Raw genomic sequence first — 19,346 nt, forward strand, 5'->3', positions numbered from 1 at the left:
GGGGGTGCAGGCTTTGGGAGGGAGTTGAGGGCAGGAGGGGGTGTGTGGGAAGGGGGAGGGGGTTTGGGAGGGAGTTTGGGGATAGGAGGGGATGCAGGGGTGAGGGCTGTGGGTCTGAGGATGAGAGGTTCATGATGCAGGAGGGGGCTCAGGGCTGGGGCAGAGGATTAGGGTGCGGGGGGATGAGGGTTGGGGCTGAGGATGAGGATGAGGGGTTCATGATGCAGGAGGGGGCTCAGGGCTGGGGCAGAGGATTAGGGTGCAGGGGGATGAGGGCTGGGGCTGGGGCTGAGGGGTTTGGGGCGTTGGAGAAGCTCGGGGCTAGGGTGGAAGGGCAGGGTAAGGGCAGCCTGTCTTCCCATTAGTGGATGGGGGACGCTAGGATCCGGGGGCAGCAAACAGCAGTTGCTGCTGGCTCTGGCAGTACAAGCAGGCAAGGGAGAGGCAGGGAAGGGAGGGGTCACGGGGGGGACGGACGCGCGGAGGGGGGGTAGCAGGTGGAGGCCGGGGACCCATCCAACACTCCCCCACTCCCTGACTGCCCCCCCCAGACTCCCCTTACCATTCTGGCTCCACGTGTTTGCAAAACACGCTGCCCGGTGGGTCGGTTTGTGTGTTACACAGGGCGGCAGACAGAGGGAGGGGGGAGCAGGGGAGGGCTCTGGCTGCTGGAGGCCAATGGGAGCAGCTCAATCGGCCAAGCCGCCCAATCAGCAGCCGCACTCTGCATGGAAGGGAGGGAGGGAGGCGAGGGAGAAACCCCCCCCGGACATTTTAACCTTGTTACCAATTCCTCCCGGACGGCTATTTAGAGACACAAAAGCCGGACATGTCCAGGGAAATATGGACGGATGGTAACCCTAGAGAAGCTGGGCCCAGAGAGACACACCCTATGGCTCCCCAGCCCATGCTCCCTGGGGCGTGGGCACCAGGATTTGGCTGAGCAGGTGCCTAGAGCCTGAGGGTAGAGATGGCTCTCCGTGGGGGGCAGATGAGGTGTCCATGCTAGGCTGCATCGCCAGCTTCCCAGAGCTCTTCCCACCTGCGGCAAGGATTGTTCTGTGTGCCCGTGTCATTGCCCGGGCACAGGGCCCTCAGACATGCCCAGGGTGTGGCTGCAGCCCGTCATGTTAGCAGAGGCCAGCGGGGGAGCCGGAAGTCCGTGGAACTGCATTTGGGCCTATCTCATCTGTACGTTTACACTGAGACCCCAGGCTGCCAGTAGGATTCAAATGGCCCATTACTAGTAGCATTAATGGGAAATCCCAGTCGCAGAGCTTTGTGACACAGGCTCCCTAGTGGTGGGGCAGGAGGTGCTGTGACCATCCTGGGGGGTGGGACTTCCTGTGTTCCCTCCTCGCACTTCCTGCTGTCTCCCTGGAAACCCAAGGTGATTCCCCCCCTCCCTCTGCAGATAAATCACTATTTGCATTGCAAAATTTCGCCATACAAAGAGCCAGTTTCCCAGGCGCAGAATGCACAAACATTTCCCCATCTGTCCCAGGCTGGAATTCTCCCCGGAACACCCCCCTTTGGTGCAAAGGTGCCATTGCCCCGTGAGGACCCGTTCTCATGAAAACCGAATGGTTTGCCCTGCTCCAATGAAGGCCACCAGCAGGGCTGATGTGTTGAGGGGTCTGGGCGGAGAATCCGGATTCTTGTTGCTCATCATGGTCCTTTGCCCTGCCAGGATTTCCTGGGCCAGGCGTTCTGCACATTGGGGGAGATCGTCGGCTCGGCAGGAAGCCGCCTGGAGAAGCCGCTGATGTGAGTGCTGGGAGTGCTCAGGGCAAAGGGCACGTGCGTGTGGGGCCAGCAGGGCAGGGGCAGGCGGCTTGGCCCTTCACGGTGCCCCGTGCTGCTCAGTGAGGGGTTTGAGCTCCAGGGGTTAACAAGGAAGGCGGCCCAGTGGAGTCACTCCTGATTTACATGGGGGAGAGCAATGTGGGGACCAGGCCCAGTGGGTTACTCCTGATTTCCACTGGGATGAGTGCAAGGGGAATCAGCCCAGTGGAGTTACTCCTGGTTTACACGGGGGTGAGTGCGAGGGGAATCAGGCCAGTGGGTCACTCCTGGTTTACGGGGGGTGAGTGCGACGGGAATCGGGTCAGTGGGGTTACTCCTGGTTTACACAGGGGTGAGTGCAAGGGGAATCAGGCCAGTGGGTTACTTCTGGGTACATGGGGTGAGTGCGAGGGACATCGGCCCAGTGGGCTACTCCTGGTTTACACAGGGGTGAGTGTGAGGGGAATCGGGCCAGTGGGGTTACTCCTGGTTTACACGGGGGTGAGTGCGAGGGGAATCGGGCCAGTGGGTTACTCCTGGGTTACACCCGGTGGCTGAGGGCGGGGACGAGGCGCTGTGTTTGTCTGTACCATGTAGAGTCAGGAACAGATTCACAGCCACTGTGGGCTGCTGGAGACATCGGGATCATACAACATCATCCTGGTGATTCTCCCCTGGTTCCCCCCTTGCCTCTCATTCCCTGAGGTCTTGATATGATCAATCCAGAGCCAGCAGGTGTTTTCCTCCTGTGCTCGGCCTCTGGCGGGCAGGTGAGGCTTTGCTAGCTTGGGCAGCGCGAGGCTGAGGGTGTAAATAGGACCGAGAGACTGAGGGCTGGCCTGTGTCCCCTGCTGTAAATCCAGAGCAACTCGGACTCTACTGTGCTCGTCCACCTGCCCCTTCTCTCCCCGACTGCTGGCCTCCACCTGCCTTTGCCTCACACGCCCAGCGGCCAGAACCACACTGGCCGCCTCGGCCCAGCGCCGCCAGGGCCAGCAAGGCACCTTGGGAATGAGTCAGTATCAGGTGCTCCGGGGGGGAAGGATGGGCCAGGGGTTCACGAGCCCTGAGTCCTAGTGCCGGCTCCTCCCAAAACTCCCTGGATAAGTCACTAGCCCGGCTGCGCTGTGCTCCCAGCTGTGCACGGGGGACAGTGCCCTGCACGAGGGGTGTGCGAATTCTTACACTAGAGCAGGGATCGGCAACCTTTCAGAAGTGGTGTGCCGAGTCTTCATTTATTCACTTTAATTTAAGGTTCCGCGTGCCAGTAATACATTTTAATGTTTTTAGAAGGTCTCTTTCTCTAGTCTATAATATATAACTAAACTATTGTTGTATGTAAAGTAAATGAGGTTTTTAAAATGTTTAAGAAGCTTCATTTAAAATTACATTAAAATGCAAAGCCCCCCGGACCTGTGGCCAGGACCCGGGCAGTGTGAGTGCCACTGAAAATCAGCTCGCGTGCCGCCTTCGGCCATAGGTTGCCTACCCCTGGACTAGAGAACAGGGGTTGGGAGGCACGATGGCGCTAGGGGCCAGTGATCAGTCGCTAGGGGATAATGCAATTCCCCAAGGATCACCATGGCAACCTCTGCTGGATTTCTGGGCATCTTCAGCCACTGAAAAGGACTCCGGTGTTGAAAGCCGATCTGATGTATGCTGTTCACTGCTCCTTGCTGATGGAGAAAGGAGACCTCGAGGGGGGTGATTTGAGGCGTTTGTTTTTCTCCCTTTGAAATCTTGGGAATGTCAAGCCTGGCTTTCCCAGCTTTTGCTGGATATCTCCTCAGGGGACCCAGAGCTGTGGATTGGGTACCTGAAACTGATGGAGCGATGGTGCCAAGACATTAACAAAGATCACTTTTCTCCCAAGAGTTTCTCAGGCATTTGAGTTAAATACCCATTAACCCCCATTGACCAGCCTGACCAACTGTCCCTTCTCCCCTCAGTGGCCGAAGTTTCATTTCCTTGGTACCTGCAAAGTCATAATCCTGCTAGCTTTCCAGCCATCCCAAGAGAGCGCCAGGCAAAGCTGGGTAGGGCGGATGAGACCTGAATTTCCAATGTAACAAACAAGCAGGCAAATCTTTTAAGAAAACACTTTTCAGACCTTCTTTGTCTGATAGGAAATGCCCAACTCCCCCGCCGCGGACCACCCCAGGGCTAATAAACCAAGTCAGGCATGCAGAGTCATTCTTCCTGGGGCCTTTCGCGCCCCTGCACAGCATCAGTGGAGCTGGCAAATGCCCGGTGCCAGGCCGGCATGTGGAGCTGACAGTGCTGGGGTGTCAGTCCCAGGTGGAGCAGGGCTTTGCTGACCTGTGTCAGAGGCAGGAAGCGCATGTGGCTTGCTTTGAAATGGGAGGTGGGACTGGTCTCCCCAGCTGTGCCCGCCTGTCCATCACAGCAGAAGAGGGAGAGCCCTGGATGTCAGCCACCCGCATGAGGCCCGAGAAGCCTGCCATCCGCTGCTCCCTGGGCAGGGTGGGTGTGTCTGGCACTGGCTGTCACTCTGCTGCAGGATGTCCCTCCGGGTTTCCCTGCCCCTCCACAGGCCTGATTGACCAAGCATAGGGCTGTGTCACACCATGAAGCACTCTCCTGGCCCTAGATGTGCAGGGAAAGAGGGGCCAATGGTCAGGACCTGGCTCCAATTCCCTCTCAGCCCTGGACTCGCGTGTGACCTAGGCAAGTCACGCAGGGTTCGTCTCTGTTTGACCTGCTCACGCCACCCCCTGAAAATAGCAGGGTGGCTCGGGCCAGCTGCCCGCGTACTGGCTCAGCTGGGATTGCAGCTCAAGCAGAGCTGGCGTGAGTCCGTGTAGGCCAGCTGAGAATCCCACCTCCCCCTTAGTCTGTCTGTGCTAGACCCCCACGTCTCCACTGGGGATAACAGCTCTGTCCTGGGGCACGGGCCGGGGGAGGGGAAAGATTGTGACCTGCTCAGATACTGCAGTGACTGGGACAGTGGAAACACCACTGGTGAGTGGCCAGGTCCTGAGATGGACTAAATCCGTCTGGCTCCTAAGGATCGGTCACTGATTGCAATGGACCTGCCCCCATTTACAGCTGGGCCCCCCAGTGCAGCTGCCATTCAGTGAAGGGGGATCTGTTTCCCTGGAGAGGAGCGTTTCCCATTTGAAATGCCCTGGATGGCTCAGTGTCCCCGCTGCTCCCAGCGCCCCGCCAGGGACCCGCAGATCAGACCCAGAGGATTGTCACAGTGCTTAATAAGAACAGTTCTGGGGAGCGGGGTGAGGCAGAGAGGGGGCTGCATGGCAGGTAAGCTCATTTAGCTCCCGCAGCCAGTGCCGGGCTGGAGTTACGGGGGAGGGGAAGGAATTTTTTTCTCTTATTTTAAGGCTACCTGCAACCCTTCAGAATTGCTCCTGGTGGGTTCATTTCACTCAAACTAGCAGGAGCTTGCGTTAGATCAGCTGAGAATTCCCCATGGCAGGAGGGGCTTTGCTGCCCCAACTGATGGACTGGATGCCAAATTCTGTTTATTGCATGTGTGCGAGAGCGAGCAAGAGAGCACCTGTGTGTGTGTGCGTGCATATGTGTTCGTGTGTGTGTGTGTGCGTGCATGTGCGTGTGTGTATGCATGCATATGTGTTTGTGTGCGTGGGTGGGTGTGTGCGTGCATGGGTGTGTGACACAGAACATACCATTAGTGGCTGTTATTATTATACATATTTATTTGGAGCCCATTTGGACACCTCCCAAAGCTTCATTTGAGCCGGCTAAGATGTTGCTGAGCCAGAGCAAACCCCCTGCTGGGTGCAGCATTCCCAGCCAGCAGGAATTAATCCATTGTCAAGGCCAAAAGAGCCAGGGCTTGCAGTTCTTTTGGAGAGGGGCAGGTTCCTGTCAATCCGTTGCTGGGCTCCCCAGCAGCTCACGAACACTGGTGAAATAACCATCAATGCCAGTGCTACAGATGGGGAAACTGAGGCTCAGAGATGTGGTCAGGGTCACACGGGAAGCCAGGAATTGAAGGAACCATCCTTCCTCCTTTTCCCACCCCTGCCCCCCAACAGATCTCTGCGGCAGGGGCCTGCTCCGGGGACTGCTCCACCATCAGCCCTGCCCTGGCATGCTTGCCCCAGTGAGAGCGCACACAAGTGTGCCTGCCTGGGGGAGCGGGCGGGACCGAGCTGCGCGTGCTGGGGCAGGGCTGTAACCATTCACTGGGGTGAGAGACCTACCTGCCGTGGGTCTCCTGGCCGGCTTCCAGACCTGCCAGGCCATTGCAGCACAAGCCCAGCAGGGCAGCCAGCATCCCCCTCCCCTGCCTGCCAGCACTGCCCCCCATGCCAGCCCCTGCTTCTCCTGACCCCAGCCACTGGATGGTGCTGTGCACAGCCAGGACATCCGGATGGGCAGGGTCCTGTAGAGCACATAGCCTGGCCTGGCGTGGTGAGTGCGCAGGGAGGTGGGCAGGGAGCCAGCCCAGCCATGGTGTGTGGAGGGTTTGCAGACTCTGGCTGCTGTTGGGTTTTTCAGTAACACTCACCCAGCGCTCGCTCCCCAAAAGACGTTTTACGAAGCGACCAAAACTGATTCGACAGGAAGCCAAGGGCTGGGGTCCTGGAGGGCACAGAGATGGGAGCATCACTGTGAGCCACCTGCCGGCCCTGCAGCTGGGAATGTATTCAGAAAGGTGGGCGAGGTGAACTCACATTAAACTAGCTTCCTGGCTCTGCAGGCTGGGAAGAGTCTTGGTAACATGACCAGTTCCCTAGAGCCTGGTTGGGGCTGGAGACAGCCAGCTTGAGGGAAGGGGAACCTTCCCCAGTCACTTGCTGGGACGCCAGCTCTAAGACCAGTTATGGTCATTATCTATCTATCTATCTATCTATCTTAGGTGATAGGGCCACCTCCCCATGTGGCTAGCCTTGCCCTGCCTGCCACGTTTCACCCGGGACATGGGGACACACCCTGATGCACTGCAGTAGCCTGAGCAGTCCCATGGTAGCTGCAGAAACACTCATGATATTTTCCAGGCTAGGTCTGACATCCCAGAAGGGTGGAATCTCTCCGCGCTCCTGCCCCTCACTATGTGCGGGGCCAGCACTCCCGGAGCCAGCCCCTCCATGAACGGCGCTGCTCTTCTGATGAGCTGCTAGGACATGCAGAGCCTGTTTCCATCCAGACTTGGCTAATCAAAGGGAGCAGACAAGGCCGTGGATGTGCCCTGTACAAGCTGGATCGCGAGCTCTGCCTGCATCTCCAGCAGGTGTTGGCAGGTCTTTGATGCCCAGCTCACTTGGGGAACATGCTCCAGGTGCTGGGCGAGTTCAGAGGCTCTGACTGCAGAGCAGCTGGCCCAACAGCTCAGCGGAGATTGCTTTCCCTTTGTCTCCTAGGCTGTGATTTTGTGCTGACAGTTTCAGGAGGCGGCTGTCTGGGGACGGCAGGTTCCTGAGAGGCTGCAGAACATAATTGGCCTCCTTGTTTTGAGCACCTGTTCTGTCCCCGAGCACGGTTATAGCGCCGCACAGCAAAGCTCTGAGACTCAGACCGAGAACTTGTTATGAATCGGTTCTGCGCTGCGTGGCCATCCACCCAGCCAAAGTCCCAAGCACGGTGTCAAGCCTGGGGAGGACTCTCCGGGGAGCAGGCTGCTGCTCCCTTTGCCTGGCATAGCTTCCTCTGCATCCTTCAGGACAGTGTCCCTACTGTGCGAGCCTTCTCCTCTGCATCTGCTGTTGTCTGGAACTGCCTCCCTGCACCACCTGGCTTCACTCCCTCACTCTGACCTACCTATCAGGGGCCTAGCACCTCAACACCTAACCTGTGTCCTCCCCTAGGAGCCAGGCAAGCTGATGCCTCTGACACCCCCCACCTCTGCGTGGAAGAGTCCCTGCCTCCGTCTCACAGCACTTGCATGTGGAGCCCCCAGTGTGGCTGCTGCAGGAGGTGGCGCCTGCAGGACACCCAGTGCAGGACGGCACCGCATGGCAGCTCATGGGGCCAAAGGCCTAGGGCGGGAATGGCTGGCTCAGCCGATTGTCAGGTTCTCATTTACACCCAGCTCAGATCGGGAGTGACTGCAAGTCGTTGCCATCCCTTGGCTGTTTGGTGGCCCCTGCACGTAAAGAGTTTGCTGGGTCTCAGACCATTGACTCATGGCAGGTGTCCCCAGCAGAAAAATGACCAGACACTAATTAGCCTTCCCGGCTAAGCTGGGAAACCGTCTCCCCGCTTGTCCCTTCCAGGGCAGGGGGGACATACAGGCAGCAGGGGCAGGGCGGGAGGAAGCTGTGCCAACCTGTGTCCACGCCAGGGCTGTCAGTCTGGCACCCAGCACCAGCATTAAATTCACCCGTGTCTCAAACCCAACCGGTTTCTGGGATTCTCCTTCTGTTAATTTCTGGTCCCTAGAAGAGCAGCAGATGGCTTGTTAATACCCGCCCCAGCCCCAGCCCCAGCCCCAGCCCCAGCCTGGCTGATTCCAGAGGCTTTCCCAGCTCCTTGGATTTATTTGCCTTTCAGGCTTCTCTACTTAACGCCCCCTCCCCGTCTAACTCCACAGTAAATGTCCCACACGCCTCCTTGGATTGGTTGGATTCCCTCGCTCGGCAGCCGTTTGTCACCGGAGTCTCTTTGGGGGATTCATTTCTCCAACAGAAATAAAATTCTCCTGCGACCCTGGAGCCTAACTCTGCATTTCAGGCATCAGCAGCCAACAGCACCAACAGCCTAACTTGCCGGGGAGCTGAGCATCCTGAGCTCCTGGAGGCAGGATCGGGCCCCTGAGGCAGCAGGGTTGTATGGGGTGCGGTTACATCGGGCTCCTTAATGAGATCGGCTTCTCGTAAGCAGGGGAGGTTGAGAGCTTCTCGAGCAGCCTAGAGGTGACGCGTGGAACGAGGGTGTCGGGAGCTGGGACGATCCTGCCAGGACCTTGGAACCTGCCAAAGCCTCCACCCTGTGTTTCCCAGCAGGACCCAGGCTGATTCGATGTCAGAGCAGAGGGGCACATGCAGGAAAGCTGCCAGCTCATTATATCAACAGCTGCTTCTGCTCTCCTCCAGCAGCGCACACTCCCCTCTCTGACCTGGAACTGGCTCCCCTGCCCCTTAGCTCATGGCCCCCCTGCTCTGACCACTCGCTGGCGCTGCCTGTGTGAGTCCCGTTCCACTAAAAGGGGCACGCGTCTGAGAGGACCCCGACTGCCCGGTGCTGCTGGCGGGCATGTGCCACGTGCTGCCTTGCGATGCGGCATGAGGCTGGAGAGCTCCTGGCCGTGCCCCTTACAAGTCCATTGCCAGGGCTCAGTGTTAAGCAATAACTCGGGGCGTCCAGGCCGTGGGGCACAAAGGTGTTTGTGTGTGGTGGGAGGACGGGGCTGGGGGGGTTCGCTCATTTCACGTGCATCCAGGTCCCCAGGGGGGTGGAGGGGAGCTCAGTCGGGCTTGAGAATAAGACGCTGGATGTTCCTGTCCCTGCCCTGAGCTGTGTGAGCGCCGCATGTAGTGGGGGCTCTGGGAGCTAAATGTGCACAGCCCAGAAAAGGGACCGGGAGTGGGGAAAGGGGTCCGAGCAGCGGCTATAAATACCTGCCAGGTAACAATGTGAGCGCGGGAAGGGAATTACTCACTGTCTCTGGAGCAATGGCCTGCTGCCAAGGACGAGAGGAGTGAGGAGAGGCTGGAGGCAGGGATGATATAAATGGGCCTGAAGAATCAAAGGTGTTACTGTGACCCTGTCAGTGTCCAACGGTGTTACACAAGGGTCAGGGTGGTGCACAGCGACTCACCAGCTCAGTCCATGGCAAAGCCCCTCCAGCCCTTTAGTGAAGAGACAGGACAGAAGGGAAAGCAGGGAAAGCCTTTGCAATGGAAAGTCAGCCTTGCCTTGGAACACCCTCTGCTATGCTCTCTCCCGTCAGCTGGAGTCGTTAGAAGGGAACCCCCCTTGTCTGACAGCAAAGGCTGTGTCTGCACTGCGCACCTTACAGCGGCACAGCTGTGCCTCTAAAGTGCTGCCACTGTAAGGCACGGAGGGTAGCCGCTCTTTGTCAGCAGGAGCGAGCTCTCCTGCCAACCAGATACAACCACCCCAACAAGGGGTGGCAGCTTTGTCAGCGGGAGAGCATCTCCACACCGGCGCTTTTCGTTGGTAAAACTTTTTGTCAGTCGGCAGGGCCGGCTCTAGGATTTTTGCCGCCCAAAGCAAAAACAATTTTGGCCGCCCCCCACCCCCGTTTTCTAATTACCCCACCCCCGGCCCCGCCTCAACTCCGCCCCTTCCCCAAATCCCCAGCCCTGCCTCCCCCTCCAGGAGAGCCTGGAAGGGAAGGGGAGCAGCGGCGCGCGAAACGGCTGTTTCGCGCGCCGCAGCCGCTCGGGATCTCCCCCTCCCTCCCAGCTGTTTCGCGCGCCGCGGCCGCTCGGGATCTCCCCCTCCCTCCCTCCCTCCCTCCCAGGTTTGAGAGCCTGGGAGGGAGGGCGAGTAGCGGCGCGCGAATCAGCTGTTTCGCGTGCCCGTGGCGCGCGAGCGGCAGCAGCAGCGGAGGTGAGCTAGGGTGGCCGGGGCACATTTTTAGGGGCGGCATTCTGGCGCCGGCCATGCCGCCCCTAAAAATGTGCCGCCCCAAGCACCAGCTTGTTTTGCTGGTGCCTAGAGCCGGCCCTGTCGGTTGGGGTGTGTTTTTTTCACACCCCTGACTGACAAAAGTTTTGCCGACAAAAGTGCAGTGTAGACATAGCCATAGATGGTATCAGAGTTGGTATTAACTGTCCTTGGGGCAAAGAGCAGAAGTTAGCTGGGCTGGGCTGGAGCTGTCCTTGCTGTGGTTGTTAAAGTCTGATCCTGATTCCTAGCAGACAAACCCAGCCCCACACACACATGAGGGGAGAACAGAATAGCCAGGAGAGGAAACGCAGCTTCTGTCTCTGGAGTTGGCTCTCACTTGCAATGACAGTGCTGGAAAACCCCAGGCCCAGCACACTGTCTGAGACCTGGAAACTCGTACCAGCATCAGGCTGTTTAGGAGAAGAAATAAGCGGGGGAGGAAAAGACCGCACGGGGGCAGGAGAGGACAAAGTCTCACATCTCAGGTCGGGGTTGGAATTTAGCCAGAGCCGGTGGAGAGGTGCTGGTGTCGTCTGGGTCCCCTGCTCTGGTCTGCTCAGGACATCTCTCAGGGGTCAGCTGAAGAGGTGCCTGCAGACGGTGGGGGTGGCCACGGTGACGGTGAAGCTCGCGCCTTCCCCGCCTCTCGTCTTGCAGTCCACCAGCATGGCCGGAGCCAGTTTCCCCCAAAGGTTCCTTTTGAGAGCCCCCAAAGGGGTGATGGGCAGAATAGCTCAGCCCCTCAGTATTTCCTTCACCAGTCAGGCCTAGTTTCCGACACACCAATTTTGGTCGATTGATTTCCAGTCCCACACTTCTCTCATGTACCAGGCAGGTTCCTAACATGGCTCTTGGGTTGTAGCAGGAGCCTTTCTGCTGGACTAACTCAGTCTGTGTGACACGTGTGCCCCTTTTCCCCACCGCCGTTTGTTGTGATCGGTTGTTGTGACACCGCTTGAACTTCTGCTCCTGTCCCACAGTGGGGCTCACAGCTAAGGTCACTGGAGAGGCCCAGTGATCACAAGAGGGGGCACAGGCCTCGTTGGGGCAGGTGGGATTGGGCTGAGCTGGGCTGCACTGGAGTGGGGGTGGGGAGAGCTGCGAAGGGCGGTACCGACAGGGTGGAGCTGGTTCAGCCTGGGTGATCCAAATGGGGAAGGGGGTGGGGGAAAGCAGAGTCTCACCTTATGGCTAATGCTGAGGGCATCTGGGCTCAAGTCCCTGTTCTGCAACTGACTCCACATGTGACTGTGGGCAAGTTACTGCCCTGTTCCATGCCTCAGTTTCTCCAGTCTGTGAAATGGGGATGCTGCTGCTGGCCTGGTTCCCATGGGATTCGTTCATTAATGTTTGTAAAGGGCTTTGACCTCTTGGTGTAAATCAGCAAAGCTCCATTGACCTCCGTAGACTACCCCAGGTGCAGATCTGGCCCTGTTATTTTCTGAAGGAGGGGCAAGCGAGGGCTCTGCTTTGCACTTTAGAATCATAGAATCCTAGAGTATCAGGGTTGGAAGGGACCTCAGGAGGTCATCTAGTCCAACCCCCTGCTCAAAGTAGGACCAACCCCAACGAAATCATCCCAGCTAGGGCTTTGTCAAGCTGGGCCTTAAAAACCTCTAAGGATGGAGATTCCACCACCTCCCAAGGTAACCCATTCCAGTGCTTCACCACCCTCCTAAACAGTTTTTCCTAATATCCAACCTAGACCTCCCCCACTGCAACTTGAGACCATTAGTCCTTGTTCTGTCATCTGCTACCACTGAGAACAGCCAAGCTCCATCCTCTTTGGAACTCCCCTTCAGGTAGTTGAAGGCTGCTATCAAATCCCCCCTCACTCTTTTCTTCTGCAAACTAAATAACTCCAGTTCCCTCAGCCTCTCCTCATAAGTCATGTGCCCCAGCCCCCTAATCATTTTTGTTGCCCTCTACTAGACTCTCTCCAATTTGTCCACATCCTTTCTATAGTGGGGGGCCCAAAACTGGACACAGTACTCCAGATGTGGCCTCACCAGTGCCGAATAGAGGGGAATAATCACTTCCCTTGATCTGCTGGCAATGCTCCTACTAATGCAGCCCAATATGCCGTTAGCCTTCTTGGCAACAAGGGCACACTGCTGACTCATATCCAGCTTCTCGTCCACTGTAATCCTCAGGTCCTTTTCTGCAGAACTGCCGCTTAGCCAGTCAGTCCCCAGCTTGTAGCAGTGCATGGGATTCTTCCGTCCTAAGTGCAGGACTCTGCACTTGTCCTTGTTGAGCTTCATCAGATTTCTTTTGGCCCAATCCTCCAATTTGGCTAGGTCACTCTGGACCCTATCCCTACCCTCCAGCTTATCTACCTCTCCCCCCAGCTTAGTGTCATCTGCGAACTTGCTGAGGGTGCAATGTATCCCATCATCCAGATCATTAATGAAGATGTTGAACAAAACTGACCCAAAGACAGACCCCTGGGGCACTCCGCTTGATACCGGCTGCCAGCTAGATATTGAGCTGTTGATCACTACCCATTGAGCTTGACGCTCTAGCCAGCTTTCTATCCATCTTAGAGTCCATTCATCCAATCCATACTTTTTTAACTTGCTGGCAAGAATACTGTGGGAGACCGTATCAAAAGCTTTGCTAAAGTCAAGATATATCACATCCACTGCTTTCCCCATATCCACAGAGCCAGTTATCTCATCATAGAAGGCAATCAGGTTGGTCAGGCAGGGAGTCTGTAGTTCCCCGGGTTCTCCTTCTTCCCTTTTTTAAAGATGGGCATTATATTTGCCTTTTTCCAATAGTCCGGGACCTCCCCCGATCACCAGGAGTTTTCAAAGATAATGGCCAATGGCTCTGCAATCACGTCAGCCAACTCCCTCAGCACCCTTGGATGCATTGGATCAGGCCCCATGGACTTGTGCATGTCCAGCTTTTCTAAATAGTCCTTAACCTGTTCTTTCACCACTGAGGGCTGCTCACTTCCTTCCCATACTGTGTTGCCCAGTTCAGCAGTCTGGGAGCTGACCTTATCTGTGAAGACCGAGGCAAAAAAGCATCGAGTACTTCAGCTTTTTCCACATCATCTGTCACTAGGTTGCCTCCCCCATTCAGTAAGGGTCCCACACTTTCCCTGTCCTTCTTCTTGTTGCTAGCATACCTTCTTGTTACCTTTCACATCCCTTACTAGCTGCAACTCCAGTTGTGCCTTGGCCTTCCTGATTACACCCCTGCATGCTCTAGCAATATTTTTATACTCCTCCCTAGTCATCTGACCAAATTTCCTCTTCTTGTAAGCTTCCTTTTTGAGTTTAAGCTCACCGAAGATTTCACTGTTAAGCCAAGCTGGTTGCCTGCCATATTTGCTATTCTTTCTGCACATCGGGATGGTTTGTTCCTGCGCCCTCAATAAGCCTTCTTTAAAATACAGCCAGCTCCCCTGGACTCCTTTCCCCCTCATATTAGCCCCCCAGCAATGCCTCCAGCCCCAAGCTCCCTGCCCAGTGTAGGAACCCTGGCGCCTGCCAAAGCACTTGGATGGGTGCTGGAGACAGGCTGGTGAGCTTGCCAAGGTTCCAGGAGTTTAACCCCTGGCAAACACACAGGTTCTGCCACCTCCTTTCGTGATCTTATCTCCCCTGTCCAAAGCATTCCTGTTGGGCTCAGTCAGTGAGTGTCCATGGATAGAGAGCAGAGCTCCACAGAGACAGAGGGACGGGGGAAGGGGCGGGCAGGTCTGCAATGCACCATTCCCCATCCTTGCTGCCCGGCTGAGCTGGGGGTGCGGCTCAGTGCCAGACTTCTCGGCAGCTCTGCCCTGGCCCTGCAGTGCACTCCGCACCCCCCTCTGGATCCCACCCTCCAGTCGTCCCCACATGGGGGTCTTTAGTTCCCCACACGTGCCCCAGAATCCTTTGCAGCAGCATCTCTGAGGAGTGCCGGGTCAGCCAGCGGCAGGCAGGGCTCTGGAATCTGCTGCTTTTGGAGGCTCCTTGGCTGCCTCTGCAGTTGGTGGAACTGAACTGGGGGGGTCCCTTTCAGGGGTGGGAGCGAGATGGGCAGACGGAACTGAAGGAGGGTGTCGGGCTTGGGACTGTCTCACTGGAGATGCCGCGTTAGGTGTGAAGCTCTACGGTAGGGGGCCGCCCCCACAGCGCAGGCCTAAGGCAGCCCCAGTGCCAGGCCACAGGGCTCTTCATGCCAGCCCGAGGGAGATTCCCATGCTAGCCTAAGGAGGGACCCAGTGGCAGTGGTCTGCCAGCGGGGTAGTGTGTCCCTGGGACCATCTGGCAGCCTGTCTATGCACCTGTCTGGGGTTCCCATTCTATGCCAGGGGGCTGAATGAGCCTTCCAGGTCCCTGCTGCGGCACGGTTGGGTGCGTGGCCATGGATCCCAGCCGCCCTCGGGGGAGCAGCTACTGGGCCCTTTCCTACTGTCAGCTGTGGCCTGCACTGCCGAGCTGCCTGCCTGCCCCGGAGTTATCATCCCACCACAGCTGCCCGTGCTCCCCTTGCTGGCACCCGGCCAGCGCCATGACCCTGGCTATTGAAACCAGCCACTGTCCATAAAAGCACATCAAAGGGTTTGGACACACTAGGTTCCAGGTACAAGGAAAATGTGACGTACAGTCCAGAGCCCATACGTATTGACAGGTTCCTTCCGCACGGCGCTGGTTCAGTGACTGGAGCTGGGATCCTCCCCTGTGAGACACTTCCGCTGGCAGAGTCTCTCCTCTGTGATGAACAACATTTGGGGCCATTTTCCCTCCTCGTATAGCCCGAGGCTCTTGTCTCTGTTCATAATCAGGGTGTTTCATTAGCTGCAGCTCAGTCCTGATGGGCCCCTATTCAGCGTTTCTGTGGGGGATGCTTTGCGCTGCACAGTCTCCAGACTAGGCATAGGGCTGGGTCGGCTCCGCGCATGCCCGCGGTTCTCAGCATTGAGCCAGCTCTGAGACCCCCTGCTGCAAGTGACCCGGTTCACTTCCACGGGTTTGGAACCCAGGATCCTCCATGTGACATAGTCCGAACATCCAGCCACAGGCCAGCAATCAACTGGTGCTTAGCTTTCGGCAGAGATCCCCCCCCCCCTTTGGTGAAATATTGGGGGATGGTCAGACACGTGCCTGATTGTGTCTGTGTCATTCTGGGCCCTCCCTTCCTTGTCCCCAGGAGACAGTTTGGGGAGATCCCCGGGGATTGGTTCAGGTGTGTTGACCTGGCTCTCCAGGCTCTCCCTGGTGGTGATCGGCCCCAGGCAGCATATGTTCTCAGGGAGCCCAGGGAAAGGTCCAAGCTAACTCTCCCTCTCTCTGTCTCCTGGCAGGATGGGAGCGTTCACGTTACATTCCAGAACAGGGAAGCCCACACCGTCCGTCTCCAACGGGTGAGTCACACAGCTTCACCGGCATCTCCTCCTGCACAGGCAGCCCCGCAGGGAGGCAGTGTTTAGAGGGGTCTTTGCCCTGACAATGCCCCAGTCCCATGGCTAGAGACACCACACATTCGACACCAGCACTAGGACAGCATGAGACTGTCCCCCCCCCCAGTGGCTGGGCACAGAAGAGATTTATGGGTCCGTTGCTGCTCCTAGGTGCCAGGCCTGGTCATTTCACTGAACCAGGCCCCCCTCCTGCACCATCAGCCCCGCTGACAGCCCCGAGTTCAAACCTCCCTGTCGACCCAGCAGGGCCTGTTATTAACAGCACCATCGCGATGTCACGCAAGGCCTGACGTTATGGCCACTGTGAGGGCTGAGCCCTGCAACACCTGGCCCTGAGTTCTGCTCTCTTCCGGACGGGGCTAGTCCTGCCAACGCCCTCTGACAGCCTAACTGTGACGGGGTCATTTTCAGAAGGGATGTGAAAGTCCGCTGGACTTGTGCTCCTAAAGCCCTTCAGAGTTTCTGGCCATCTCCCCTAACATCACCCTGACACCCCAGGGCCTTTACTCCCCAAAAGCTGCTACAGGAAGACAGGATAGGTCTGTGCCGTGTGTCCCCCCAACCCTCCCCGCAGCTGCTGAAATAGGTTTGAATGTGGCAAGCCCAGCTGACCCCCACTCCGTGCTCCAGGGACAGCCTCCCCCAGGGGGCCTGGAGGGAACGTCCTCCTCGATCCCACACCTGGGGGTCAGCCTGACCCAGAGATGTGAGCTACGCTCACTAGTCCTGACCACGATCGGCAGCAATTTGGCGGCAGCTCTAGGGCTGCTTCATTCTATGGCGGCAATTCGGCGGGAGGTCCTTTGCTCCCAGAGGGAGTGACGGCCCCGCCACCAAATTGCCGCCGAACTGCCGGACGTGCCGCCCCCCTCTTCATTGGCCGCCCCAGGCACCTGCTTGCTATGCTGGTGCCTGGAGCCGGCCCTGGTGATGGGAGGGGGAAGGTTTTCAGCGTATTGTCGAGCAAACTCTGAGGCTTGGTCTACACTGCGGAGTTAGGTTGACATCAGGTAACTTACATCGACCTAATTATGGCAGTGTACACACTACAGCCTTGCGCCCGCCGATGTAAGTGCCCTACTACACCGACATCATAACTCCACCTCTGTGAGAGGAGTAGCCCTTATGTCGGTGTAGTTAGGGCAACGCAGTGTCCATGTTGGCTGTCATTTTTGTCGATTTCATGTCTCCATGCTGGAGCTGTGAAATTGACAAGAAAACCAGGCTGTCACCAGGGCGGGAGGGGGGGCTCCCAGCTCCCAATCCAGCTGCTGCATGGAGGCTCCCCCACCACTTCCCACCAGGCGCCCAGCGGCTTCCCAGAGGCTTGCCTGGACTCCGGGCACAGAGCTCACAGCTGGGATCCCAGGGGCAGCTGGGCTCTCAACCCCCCCCCCCCACTGCCTCTCTTCAGTCGGTGGAAGCGCTTCTGGTGAGCACACGCACCCCTGCCACAGGGAGGGTAGTGTGAACATGCACCACTGTAGTATTTACTGCGGTGGCTGTAAGTTGACCTAACATAGGTAGACTTAAGTTTCTAGTGTAGACATGCCCGGAGAGTGGGGGTTTTAGAAGCGCCCAGCACTGACCTAACTCTGCTCCCATTAGATTGTCAGCTATTTGGGGCAGGGACCCTCGTTGTGTTCTCTTTGTACAGAACCGAGCACAGTCATGACCCGGTCCATGACATAACAACACTGGAGTCAATGCTCAGAATGCCCATTGCATTCAGTGGGAGCAGAGCTAGGCCAGCGCTGAAGGGGTTGGATAAATCCAGCCGAATAGCCCAAGTCTTTAAAACAGGCCGTACCTCCAGTTGTTTATCTGGGTAAGGATAAAAGGATGATGCCTTGGTAGTGGTATGCTACAGACACCTAACCAGGAAGAAGAGGTGGATGAGGCTTTTTATAAACAACTAACAAAATCATCCAAAGCAGAGGCGCTCACTTTTATTTTTCCCCGTGGGAGTTCCACCCCCACTCCGCCCCTTCCCCCTAGGCCCCGCCTTCATTCCACCTCTTCCCGCCCCCACTCCTCCCCTTTTCCCGAGGCCCTGCCCTCGCTCCACTTCTTCCCCCCCACTCTGCCCCCTCCCCCGAACCTCCACCAACCCATCGCTCGCTGCTCTCCATTCTCCCCCAAGCACCTCCTGTGGCTGGTGGATGCTGAGCCCTGGAGCACCCACGGAGTCGGCGCCTATGATCCAAAGCACAGGACGTGGTGGTGATGGGGGGGACTTCAACTACCCAGAAAATAACACAGCAGGACACAGATTATCCAGCAAGTTCTTGGAATGCAATGGAGAAATTTTTTATTTCAGAAGGTGGAGAAACAAATAGGGAGGAACTGGTTGAGAATTTGAAAGTGAAAGGCAGCTTGGGTGTAAGTGATCATGAAATGGTAGAGTTTGTGATTCTAAGGAATGATAGGAGGGAAAACAGCACAGTAAAGACAATGGATTTCAAGAAGGCAGACTTTAGTAAACTCAGCGGGAGTTGGTAGGTAAGACCCCATGGGAAGCAAGTCTAAGGGGAAAAACAGTTCAAGACAGTTGGAGGTTTTTCAAGGAGACATTATTAAGGGCACAAAAGCAAACTATCCCATTTTGTCGGAAAGATAGGAAGTATGGCCAGAGACCACCTGGCTTAACCAGGAGATCTTCAATGATGTGAAACTCATAAAAAGAGTCCTACAATAAGTGGAAACTAGGTCAAATGACAAAGGATGAATACAAACAAATAACACAAGTATGTAGAGAAGCCAAGGCACACAACGAGACTTAACTAACTAGAGCCTCTGTAGAATCAGGTTCCTCTGGTCTCCTGAGGCCCGGCAGGCCTTTGAACAATTAAAATTCACATTTACCACTGCTCCCATATTGGCCCACCCTGAGGCCATGCCAGCCTTCATCCTCAAGGCAGATGCTTCCAATGTGGCAATTGGAGAGGTGCTCAACAACTACTATCTCCAAGCACCTTCTACTCCAGGGAACTCACACCGGCAGAGCAAAATGATGGGATTTTGGACAGAGAACTCCTGTCAATTAAGAACACTTTTTGAAGAGTGGTGCTACTATCTAGAAAGTTCCTGGTATCCCCTGCAGGTGTACACTGACCATAAGATCTTTGAATGTCAGTGTAGGGCCATGGCTGTTAACCAATGTTGTCTTCGGTGGACCTTATTGTTTACACATTTTAATTTCATAATCTCCTATTGCCCAGGAACCAACCATAGCTTTGTCCTGGAAGGGCGAATATTACACTCGCCAAAATGACTTGAACTGGAAACCTCGTACATCCTCACACCTCATAACTTTCTGGGTGCAGCTCCCCGCCAAGATCTGCTCCCCCTCAAAAGATCAGCCTTGATCTATTGGATCCCACCAGTCAAACAGGAAGCCATAAGTAGGGAACCCCACGATGTCTGAGACAGGGTAACCTACGTAAAGGGGCATATATATGTTCCCCCCAGGCCTTCAAGGACTGCAGCACTACAGGTATGCCATGACTTCCCCTGGCAGGACATTTTGGTCACTTCAACACTCAGCGGTTCATCT

At 56.5% G+C, this 19,346-nt stretch overlaps 1 protein-coding gene across 1 annotated transcript in view; it reads left to right on the top strand.

Moving 5' to 3' along the window:
* Nucleotides 1-19,346, top strand: part of LOC113409303 (copine-5) — a 130,466-nt gene that overhangs the window by 42,701 nt on the left and 68,419 nt on the right. Inside the window, exons 6-7 of the mRNA XM_026663065.1 lie at nt 1,691-1,767; nt 15,674-15,733. Of these exons, the coding sequence (XP_026518850.1) occupies nt 1,691-1,767; nt 15,674-15,733 (137 nt within the window). The remainder of the gene's footprint in view (nt 1-1,690; nt 1,768-15,673; nt 15,734-19,346) is intronic.

The sequence above is a fragment of the Terrapene carolina genome, unplaced genomic scaffold (assembly GCF_002925995.2).
Source record: "Terrapene carolina triunguis isolate 2854851 unplaced genomic scaffold, T_m_triunguis-2.0 Scaffold32200, whole genome shotgun sequence".
In the NCBI taxonomy this organism is placed as follows: Eukaryota; Metazoa; Chordata; order Testudines; family Emydidae; genus Terrapene; species Terrapene triunguis.